The 12,248-nt window shown below is 35.3% G+C and overlaps 1 protein-coding gene across 6 annotated transcripts in view; it reads right to left on the reverse strand.

Moving 5' to 3' along the window:
- Nucleotides 1–2,934: 2,934 nt before the first annotated feature.
- Nucleotides 2,935–12,248, reverse strand: part of LRCH2 (leucine rich repeats and calponin homology domain containing 2) — a 165,612-nt gene continuing 156,298 nt past the window's right edge. For 5 of the 6 annotated variants that reach the window (XM_074323565.1, XM_074323566.1, XM_074323563.1 and 2 more), the window contains one exon: nt 2,935–7,746. In XM_074323565.1, coding sequence (XP_074179666.1) covers nt 7,627–7,746 — 120 coding nt within the window. In that variant the 3' untranslated portion in view covers nt 2,935–7,626. The other variant, XM_074323564.1, reaches the window with a different exon arrangement.

Below are 12,248 nucleotides of genomic sequence, written 5' to 3' on the forward strand. Positions count from 1 at the left end.
GTATCTATGAGTATTTCTGTACTGTTTGCTCATTTATTGTTCTTTAGATTCCACATATACATGAGATCATATGGTATTTGTCTTTCTCTGTCTTATTTCACTTAGCATTATATCCTCTAGGTCCATCCATGTTGTTGCAAATGGTAAGATTTCATTCTTTTCATGGCAGAGTAATACTCCATCGTATAAACGTACCACAGTTTCTTTATCCAATCGTCTATTGATGGGCATTTCAGTTGTTTCCATATCTTGGCTATTGTGAATAGCACTGCAATAAACATAGGGTGCATGATATGTTTTCAAATTACTGTTTTGGATTTCTTTGGATAAATTACCCAGGAGTGGAACTGCTGGGTCATAAGGTAGCTCTATTTTTAATTTTTTGAGGAACCTCCACACTGTTTTGCACAGGGGCTGTACCAATTTGCAATCCCATCAAGAGTGCACAAAGGTTCCCTTTTCTCCATATCCTCACCAACACTTGCTGTCTGTTGATTTATTGATGATGGCTATTCTGACAGGAATAAGGTGATATCATATTGTGGTTTTTATTTGCATTTCCCTAATGATTAGTGACATCGAGCATCTTTTCATGTCAATTGGCCACATGTATTACCTCTTTGGAGAAATATCTGTTCAGGTCCTCTGCCCATTTTTTACTTGGATTGTTTGATTTTTTTCGTGTTGAGTTATGTGAGTTTTTAAAATAAATTTTAGATTTTAACCCCTTATCAGATGTATTATTGGTTAGTATCTTCTCTCATTCTGTAGGATGTCTTTTCGTTTTGTTGATGGTTTCCTTTGTTGTGCAAAAACTTTTTAGTTTGATGTAGTCCCATTTATTTTGTTTGTTGTCCTTGCCTGAGGAGATGTATCAGTAAAAATGTTACTAAGGGTAATGTCTGAGAGTTTACTTCCTATATTTTCTTCCAGGAGATTAATGGTTTCGAATCTTACATTTAAGTCTTTAATCCATTTTGAGTTTGTTCTTGTACATGGCATAAGGTGGTCCAGTTTCACTTTTTTTCTTTGCATGTATATGTCCAGTTTTCTCAGCAGCATTTATTGAATAGACTGTCTATATCCAAATGTAAATTCTTGCTTCCTTTTTCATAGATTAAATGACCTTATAGGGATGGATTTATTTCTGGACTCATTACTTCCAGGCCACATACTTCCATGACAACACTCTGGACATTTTGTCATGTAGGACTATTTCTGAAATAAATTTGGTCACCATATTACTTGACAATATTTTCAGGATTCTCATTCTACCAGTCTCAAAACATCAGTTCCTCAACCATCTCACAGACCCGTTCTACTCCATCCACATAAACCCTTCTTTGCTGCAGATCCGGACAAGATGGTGGAGTAGGTAAATGCTATGCTTATCTCTTTTCTCACAACCATATCAAAATAACTAAACTATAGAACTATCATTGAGAATCACCTGAAGACTAGCTAAACCAAAGCCCTACAACAAAGGACATACAGAAGACGCCCATTTGAGACTGGTAGGAGGGGCAGAGATGCATAACGGGCTGGTCACACAACAATGTGTGACCATTAAAATTTGGGAGGGGTATCTCGGCTGTGGAGGTCCTTCTGGAAAAGTGAGGGGTCCCAGCCCCACAGCAGTATCCCAACCCAGGGTCTCACTGCCATGGAGAGAAGTTCCCATAACTTTGGGCTATGAAAACCAGCAGACTGTGGCTGAGTGAGACTAGTGTGGCTGCAGTACCAGCCACTCCTCTTGAAGATCCTGTGCAAGGACTTACTTACTCTGAGCTCCAGCGCTGGGGCAACAGCTTGAAAGGTGCCAGGGACATACAGGGAGGAATTGAATTGTCTGACTTTAGGGTGAGGGCTGGAGGGGTAGCTTTCTCCTGGAGGGAGAAGCAGATAGAAGCTATTGTTTCTTTTTGAGCACACCCTTCTCCTGGCATGCAGATGCAGGCAGCCACCATACCTAGCCCTCATTAACCTGGATAACATCATTCATTCGCCCTGATTCCCTGAGACTTTGCCCCACCCAAGTCACTTCCAGTGACTTTTCCGTATAAACAACCCGCCTTGGCTCATGCTACAGACTTTCGTAAAATCTCTCAAAGGTTCACAAAACCCACACACGCAGCACCTGGCTTCGGGTGCATCCCGTACCTCTGGCTGAGCAGCCCTAAGCCCAGCACTAGCGACAGCCAAACACAGTTCCTGCTTGACCTCTCAAGGCACCTCCAAGCCCAGCTTGAATGGTGGCTACCTTGCAGATTGCTTTGTGGCTCATGCCAGATGGTCCTGGGCAGGGCACAGGCTGCAGCTGAACTTGGCCTGAGGAGGGGCCCCTGAGGCTGACACGCCCAGTGGCCAGCTTTGGACCAATCCGGAGCATCACTCGGCTGACCCTGGGGTCAAAACACTCAAAGGCACACTGGGCACCAGAACTCTGCTAAAACAAATCCTGCTCCGTAGGGTCCGCCCCTGTACAACAGCTTCCCACTGTATGGAAATGAGAACTATCTATCAGTGTAGGGAGTATAGTCAATGGTACTGTAATAGCTATGTTCGGTATCAGATGGGTAGTAGACTTGCTGAGGTTATCACTTTCTGAATTGTGTAAATGTCTAATCACCATGTTGTTTTGTACACCTGAAATAAAGTTTTAAAAAAGAACTAAAAAAAAAATTAATGTCGTTTTCTAAGTATTCCAAAAGAGGAAGGTGTTATGTGTTAATATTTGCTAACTGGACATATTAAGTTGTTTGAATGTAAATTACCATTTCATAATCTGTATCTTATTATTCTTGTGACTAATTTCCTTTGTCTTTAAAATTATATGGTCATGTGTGTTTAAAATAAAATAAAATTATGAAAGTGTATTAATCAGAGCATAAAGCACATCTTCTGAACCATAAAAGAAAACCCCAAAGTCCTTAATAAAGCAAAACACATTTCTTTATTAAGAAATTATAAAGGTAAAACGCAAAACCATAAAACTCCTAGAAGAAATATACAAAATAAATTTTATTATAAAGTAAAATAGAGACCTATTCAAAAATGTTAACCTATTGTGAAGACCTTGAAGCATCACTTAAAATATTGAACTACTATTGTACAATAAACTGGTATTAATATGAAGCTTGAATGACCATAAAGCCTTGTTACTCAAGTTAGTCATTGGGCCAGCAGGATTAGCATCACTTGGAACCTTGTTAGAAATGCAAATCTCAAACTCCATCCTTGAACAATTCAATTAATTGGCATTTCGTTAATAAGGTGATTCATATAGATACTAAAGAATCACTGCCCTAAGGTATAGTTTTAATTATGACTTGGTATGTTATACAGCATTACTTTGTACTTCATTCCATTAGAAGTGACTGAGATATTTGAAGAGTTTTAGAAAATTCAATTTGCTATATAAAAAGTCTATTGCTATTTATGTATTTACGTACATATATACCTAATACATTTCTCACCCACTGAGGTAGATTCTTAATACATATTAATGGAGTACAGAAAACGAATTTATTTTTCATAACCTTAAATGGTAGGGTAATCTAAATTATAAATTTGAGAGTCTAAGAAAATAGGATGCAATAATTTCTTTTAAATCTTTAAACAATCACATTTCAAAAGATCACATTTTAAAGAGTCTCCTCTTTTTACAAATTTTGGTAACACTCAAATGATTCAATCAGCAACTTTCCATACTAAACTATTGATATCAGAATTCTCGTAACTTCTAAACTCTGGTTTTCCAATGCACAATGCAGTATGATTCTCTTTTGCTAAAACAGCTAGAGACTTGCACTAAACACACACACACACACACACACACACACACACACACACACACACACACACACACACACCTGTAGACAATCTAAGCCAGGGGAGTCCAAACTTTTTTCAATGTTTTTCACCAAGGGCCATATGTGGTAAAATACAGAAACAGCCGGACCACTCACTCGAGGTGAAGTACGTATTGCCTCTCCTGGTTTATTTAAGTAAACTAAATATATTTTTGGAATTTGCTGCGGGCCAATTAAAAATGGATTGTGGGCCGCAGTTGGCCTGTGGGCCGCAGTTTGGACACCCCTGATCTAAGCTATTTAAACACCACAAGCATGGGACTTTTTTAAAAAAATGTTTTAAATGCAGGAAAAGAAAAGATCACACCTTAAGGAACAGAAAATATCTGGGCATTTCGAAATTAATCTAATATACAGTAATGTACCAAAGGGAATCCAGTCCCTTGGAGTGGTCTGGACACTGGGATAGATTCCTGAGAACCTTAGAACAATTCCATGTAGAATATCAAAATTTACTAAAGCAAATAACAAGATTAGTACCATTATCTAAAGATAATTCAAAATTCTGTGATAAACTCACAAGTTTTCAAACAACTTATGCCAAATATTTACTTATATAAGTACTTCTTTAAATCTGACACTTTAGGGTAATTATAAAATGGGCAATATTATTTTTAATATTTACCTGAATAACTTTCTACTTTTATGATAAGAATTATGAATGAATAAGTCATGTTAATAAAATATGTGGATTTTTAAAAATTTAGAATAACTTGAAAATGAGAGATTAAATTTTTATCAAATAGCTTAAGGGTAATTAAATCACATACCTCGAACTAAAATCTGCAATAAAAATAATCACAATTTGATTTTATGTGAAGGTTTATCTGACATTTATTTATATAAAGAGTCTATCTTAAATAAAGGTGACATTATTTGAGAAGCTATCCTAGGGAATTACCATTTTTTAAAGAAAGCATTACATACTGAAAATAACATGATGTAAAAGAATCTGGACTTTTAAACAACTTACTTTGAACATCCTCTCAAAGTCTATTTTTCCATGCTAGAGAACATAAACACAAGCTATCAATTATCTACCAAAAATGGATGCTATGATGTTGAGAGAAGAGGTAGAATAGAAAATAAATCTCAGACTTTGTTTTCTTCAACTTTATCCACAGTTTGCATCGGTAAAATACATTTAGGGTTCTGTTTATGTTTAAATGCATCAGAAAATCAATCATGATAGATCTGTGACCAATACAAACATTACTGAATTCTTCAAAAAATTCAGTTAGAAAGTCAATAAACTAGTATTCTGTAAAGATAATTATTAAACAAATGGCAATGCATTTTTATTCCTTATTTCAATTCTAACATATCAAACATCACTTCTTTCTTGTGCCATACAGTAATAAAGTGTAGAAGCAGCTACCTACTGCATTTTTAGGGCCTAATAAAACATTTTAGTTTGATTATTTAACCCTCTTCAAATAACATATCCAATTCAAATAATGACAATCATTCTTAATTCAATAACTGATGAAGTAAATATGTAATAACCATAAAAATCATATAGAATAAATTTTATAGTTATTTAAAACTACTAAAAGAAATACATCAGAGCCTTATTGATATAATGTACTCTGAGGCACTATGCTGTGAAACTGCCTTAGAGGTGGTGTTGCCTTTTGGTACTACAGTAAATAAACTGCCATGGTATAGACCTCAGATGGACCCATCCTAAATGGAATTTTGCTTTGTAGTAAAAAGTGCTACAGTGAAGTTCTGGTGTATTTTCTGTTTAAAGTAATAATTAACAAGCAAGTAAAATGCAATAAGAAAATGGCCTATAATTTCACTAATATTTCAGTGATATGAAACAGAAAATACAAAATAATCAACATCTAGACTGATTAATAAGAAGAATCCTATAGCATGCTCAGTAGGAAAGCAGTATGAATGACTGCTGTAGCTTTTAATGGTCACTTTATTTGTAACATTGTCAAATTTCTACAATAAAAACTAATAACTAAAGTATTTATTTGCCATTTCTTACCTTTATTACCCAAGTTTTCACAAGGAATATTATGTCAATGAGGTTATTTTTATTCAAAGATTCAACTGAAAAATAGTAACTAATTAGCTCAAATAGTTAAAGTAATAAATTACTAATAATTTAATTTTTAAACTGCATAAAATAAAAACTTTAATTCTTCAAAAGCTCCAATTTGACCCCTGGGGTATGTAAAAATCACATCTGTTTTCTAAAGCCAAAATTTAATTATATAGCTTCATGCCATATGATCAAAAAAAGTAGAGTTGTTCCTAAATCAGCCCTTACTAAACCACTAGTTTGGCACACTAGTTTTTACTTTTTATATATCCCCTTTGAAACATCCAGGCCAACATTTTTAATAAGTTGCATCCATATTGAGAGGTAACAAGTGCAAATAATCACATATTTAAGATATGATACTTGCTTGGCTACTACAAAAGTAATTATACTCTTCTATAGGAAACAAAGTTATTCATTACAGTAATGTTTTTGAAAAATTCCTGCACTACTACCAATGTAAATTTATCCAACTCCAAATTAAACAAGCACTTTATCTAACATAATATACTTATGAAAATATTTATAAAACGGTCTGAGTTTAATTCAACAGCATGTTAGTTGAGGATTATAAGATTTACAGGACCCAAAAGTGGCCAGATTTCGGGTAAAAAAAACCCCCACAAAAAGCCAAAAACCTATTCCTCAATTGTTGCTCTCTGAATTGGAATATAACTAAAGGCAGCACACTGATATGATGTCCTTGAAAGTCAAGACATAAATCCAAACTTTGGCAGTTTTATCAAAATGTCTTTGATAATTAGTACTTTGCTAGTTCTCAAAAACCTTACTGCTTTGTTTAACATTTTCAATACAGAATAAAATACTCTTCAAATAATACATTTTAAAAGATGATTAAGATTTGCAAAATTAAATAGCATAAATTAAGCATATTAATATTGTTTTTTTTGACATGAAATAACCAATTTAAGGAAAACTGCAATGCACTAAATAAAAAAAACACAAATACCACAATGTGAGGCACACTTAAATCCTCACATATTACTGACCTTACAAATCTACTAAAATATTTTAAAGTTTCATTGATTCCATTAACACATATAAAGAAATTGCAAAAATGCTTAAGACTATATGAGTCATCAATTACACAGGCACTTCACATGTAAACAATCTACAGTACAACTGAAAATATTTTGGCACCAACCTAATACTAAAAGAATTTAATATAAAGCCAGAGTTCTATATTTTCTACTAATTTTTCTTTCTAGAAAACTAAGACCAAAGAATAAAGAAATTGTGTATAAACTAGAATTAGAAGTGTATTAAATAACTCAAATATACAATTGTTTTAAATTGGTAAAAAAGATTACCTTATCTAGATGTTCACTAGTATGCTATGGCATTGAAAATTTACACCTAATGAGATTATTAAATTGAAAGCACATTTTAAATTTAGTATCATTTTGATTTTCCAAAAATAATCAAGATTATCAACTAAGTAAAAAGAGAATCTGAATTTATCAAAAACTCTTATTAAGTTAATCCAGTTTTCCCCCAAAGGAAGTTTGGGCTATTCAAAATTTAATTTAACATAATTTTTAACATAACTTTGTTAAACCTAAGGCTTAATAGAATAAAATTATTTTTGATTAGACATTCTTATTCATGAATTTGAGATATTTGAAGTCACTTCCAATAAATGAAACTATATACTTATGATATTTAAATCTTATTTCAAGCTGTAGAAAGCTGAGATGCCTTGGTTGTAGGTAATTCAAGAAGAGCCTGAACTGTGACACCAACTTTCACAAGACCTCTCTCTTCCAAAATATGATGAGGCAAACAGAGTCTTTCCTGAAAAACAAAGTAAGTGATATCTGAACATTTGCCTTTTAATATTGCAGTAAAGCCTAAATAAGTCTCAACAGTTTTTTTTAAATGCTTTCTGTAAAGCTTCAAGTAAAAAGCACACAATTCTAATTAAAAATGTCTGTTTCAGTAGACCTTTATGGTATGGCATTGTATTTTACAGGGTGTGTTTTGATCTGAGGTTGATCTGATACACCTGAACCAATATTTTTAAGTGAGACAATTATGCTAGATATTTTCCTAAGCTCTTGTGCTACAGTAGAAAGAGCATGACATTTCCAGCCAGGAGATCAAAGGGCCATGTAATGTGAAGTACTAAAATTCCCTGATACTCAGTTTCTTCGTCCTGAAGATGAAACTGTGAGAAACACACAAAACAGTCTGTATGTGGAAGCACTTTGTAAACTGTTCAATTCTGTACAAAATTGGCCATTCTGGTTCTGTTCACCAGTTCTGAGGTTCCATGGTCTCTGATATATGTAGCACGTCAGTACTTTTCTTGTCTTAAGGGTATTTCCCTCCAGCTTCTAGTGATGTTGTGCTGCTTATTAGTTCCAGTAGTCTAGATTTGATAAATAACAACTGCCTCCTCTTCTAAGCACATCACATGTGCCATTTGATCTTCACAACTCTATGAGAAATGTTTAGAGACAACTTTGCATTAGGTTTCATTAGCCTTCATTGATCTTCTTCTAACATCCTAATGTTTCCAAGTGTTCTGTCTTAACCCTCCTCTCTTTTTACACTATATCCTCTTCTTGGTATTCCCAAAGCCTTATCAAAATTTCAAGGATTAACTGAAGGTTTGTGTGCATGTGCACAACAAATAAATTTGGTAGATATTTTTGAAGAAACAATGCAGTCAACTGCTTCAGTTGGGATACCATTCACCTCAAGAAAATAAACTAGTAATGGACAGAGTGGGTGGCAAAGAGACCATCTATAGGCCCCATATGTATGATCCATAACTGTGTTTTAATTGACTAGCACAGTGTTTTACAACTCTAGAAACATTACCATTATTTTAAAAATCCAGTGCTTCTTTAAACACTGAAAGCCTTGGCAAAGCTGGACCTCTATTCCTAAACAGTAACACTATCCTTAATCCTGATTACTTTCAAAAGTGAATTTCCTGCACAGATCTCTATTGAGCTCCAGATAAAAATGTGAACTTGATGCAACCAAATAGATGTTCAACAGACATATCAAAATCAATGTATCCACTATAGAACTACTGCCTCACTAAACTAACTTGTCCTTCTGTATTCTATACCTCAGTTCAGCATTACACTTTTCAGTCTTTCTCAACAAAAACCTGGGAATCATAATACTCTTCCATTTCTTCCTTACTCTAATAAGCCATTCACCAAATACTACTGATAAAATCCCATTTGTCAAAAGAATTCGGAAAAACTATCTTTTTATCTCCATTTTCACTGCAACATTAGTTGTCCTACTAATATTTTCCTTATATATGCAAATAACCGCTGAAGTATATATTACAAAAGAAAAAAGGTTTGAAATCAATGATCTCATCCACTACCTTAGAAACCAGGAAAAGAGCAAATTAAATCAACGGCAAGCACAAAGAAGGAAAGGGTAAGGGAGGTAGGGGGTGGGGGGTGGGAGATGAGGGTAAGGGGGATCGAATATATGGTGATGGAAGGAGAACTGACTCTGGGTGATGAACACACAATGGGATTTATAGATGATGTAATACAGAATTGCACACCTGAAATCTATGTAATTTTACTAACAATTGTCACCCCAATAAATTTAATTTAAAAAAAGAAAAAAAAAGAAGGAAATAGTGAACATGAGAGTGGAAAACAATAAAATAATAAAACAGAAAATAATAGGGAAAAAAAATCAATGAAAGAAATTTTATTTCATTTGGAAGTTTTGTTTTGTTTTAAATCCATAAAACTCTAGCATGATTAATCAGGAAAAAAAAGAGAAAATACACAAATGACCAATATCAGAAATAACAAAAGTAACATCACAGCAGTCTACATGTACTAAAATGATAGATAACTTTATAAGAATAAGTTTGACAAACTAGATGAAATGGACAAATTCTTTGAAAGATAAATATACCAAACCTCATGCAAAAAGAAATAAAAAATCAGAAATCTCTGTATTTATTAAAGAAGTTGAAATTGTACTTAAAAACCTTCCCACAAAGAAAACCTCTGGCCCAGATTGCTTCAGAAATGAATTTAACTAAATGCTTTCTAAAAAATAACAATTCTATACAAAATCTTTAAGAAAAGTTAAGAGCAGGGAATACTCCACATTTTCAGTTAGGTCAGCATTACCTTGACATCAAAGCCAGGCCAAAATTTAAAAGAAAACTAAAAACCAATATCCCCCTGAACATAGATACAGAAAGTCTAAGAAAAATATTAGGAAATTGGACCTAATAACATAAAAACAACAACAAAATCCATTATGACCAAGTGGGGTATATCCCAGGAATCCACGTTTGAGTTAACTAAAAATCAACCAATGTAATTCACAATATTGTGAAAGAATAAATGTTATCATCTCAGTAGTATAGAAAAACCATTTGACAAAATTGAACATCCAATTCCTCTAAGAACACACAGCAAACTAGGAATGTAAATGAATTTCCTCAACCTGATACAGACAACTTATGGAAAACGAACAGCTAGCATTTGCAAATCATATACCTCACATGGGACTTGTATCTGGAATATATAAAGAACTCCTACAAGTCAATAATAAAACAGCAAATAATAGAATTATCAAATGGGCACAGGAAAGATCTCTCTCCAAAACAATATGTACAGGGGTGGCCAGATGGCTCAGTTTGTTAGAGTGTGAGCTCTGAACAGCAGGGTTGCCAGTTCAATTCCTACATGTGACAGTGAGCTGCGCCCTCCATAACGAGATTGAAGACAACGAGCTGTTGCCAAGCCTCCAGAGGGGCGGCCAGAGGCTCAATTGTTTAGAGAACGAGCTTTCGATTCTGCCATGGGATGGTGGGCTCCGCCCCCTGCAACTAAAGAATGGTAAACAGACTTGGAGCTGAACTGCGGCCTCCACAACTAGACTGAAAGACAACAACTTGGAGCTGATGGGTCCTGGAGAAACACACTGTTCCCCAAACAAATTAAAAAAAAAAAATAGAGACGTCATAAAAATGGCGGCGTGAGGTGAGCCTCTTGCAATATCCCCTGAAATTTAAAACGAATTGAACAACTACAACAGACAGGCAAGACTAAGACACCCGCAACTGAAATCATCTAAAGGTGGGCAAATTGTGCAAGCAGGGGATGAATAAAGGGGGACGTGCGGTGACGAGGCGCGGGGGTGCAGACCTAGCTTGGTGCTCTAGGGCGCTGAATTCCTGAACCACTGCACCTGCGGGAGAGGGAAGAACTCGGACTGCAAGGGTTCTGCTTATGGCTCTCAGGGCAAAGGGGACAGCATACAACACGGCAGAACCCAACGTTCATGGCAGAGACCTCGAGGCAAACACTGAGGGAAGAAGGGTGAAAGCGGTGGTTTAAGACCTCACTGCTAAGCAGAGAACGAAAGCCTTAGGCACTGAGACTAGACGCCACCTCCTTACACACCCAGAGCTCATCCCACCCCCATCTGCCCACTGCTAGAGCAGAAGAGTAGCAGTGTCAGATCAAAAGAACAGAATATTTGCAGGTCTTAGAAACATGGAAGCATAACTGGCTGGGGTGGTGGTCACCGCCATTGCTCTGGGCCACCTCTCACAACCAACCCTGCCCCTGTCCCCACCTATCTGGGGACCGAGGTGAACTGTTCACAGAGGAGAAGCCAGCCTTCCAGGGAACTACCCCATTGTGTGAGAAGCCAGAATAGTGCAGAGAGAATATAACACTACAGTGTGAGAGAGAATAAACGGCCACAGCGCCAGAGAAAATAAAACATTGTATCAACACCTACTGGAAAATAAAAAAGAAAGACCTCTTTCTATCAACCTGCTGCAAAACCCACTCCTGTAGATGTTTGGAAGAGAAATATTACATCATTAATTGCCATGAATAACCAAGGTAACAAGACGGTTCAGAAAGAAAATGAAGTCTCCAGAAAATGAACTTAAAGACATGGAAATATATGACTTGAACGACAGAGAATTCAAGAGTACAGTTCTTAAAAAACCCAACGAGATGCAAGAAAACACAGGCAGGCAGTTTCATGAACTCAGAAACACAATCAAAGAACATGAGCATTTTATGAAAGAGATTGAAATTTTAAAAAAGAACCAAATAGAATTTCTTGGATTAAAAACGCAATAAAAAAAAATGAAGACTGCAATAGCCATCTTAGGTAGTAGGGTTGACCAGAGGGAGGAAAGAATCAGTGACATTGAAGATATAAATATGAAAATGACATGAATGGAACAGACTTGAGACTTGAAAGAAATGAAAGAACTGTGCAAGAACTTTCTGACTCCATCAGAAAGAGCAATAGAAGGAGAAGGAGAG

Source organism: Rhinolophus sinicus, chromosome X (genome assembly GCF_036562045.2).
Source record: "Rhinolophus sinicus isolate RSC01 chromosome X, ASM3656204v1, whole genome shotgun sequence".
Classification (NCBI taxonomy): domain Eukaryota; kingdom Metazoa; phylum Chordata; class Mammalia; order Chiroptera; family Rhinolophidae; genus Rhinolophus; species Rhinolophus sinicus.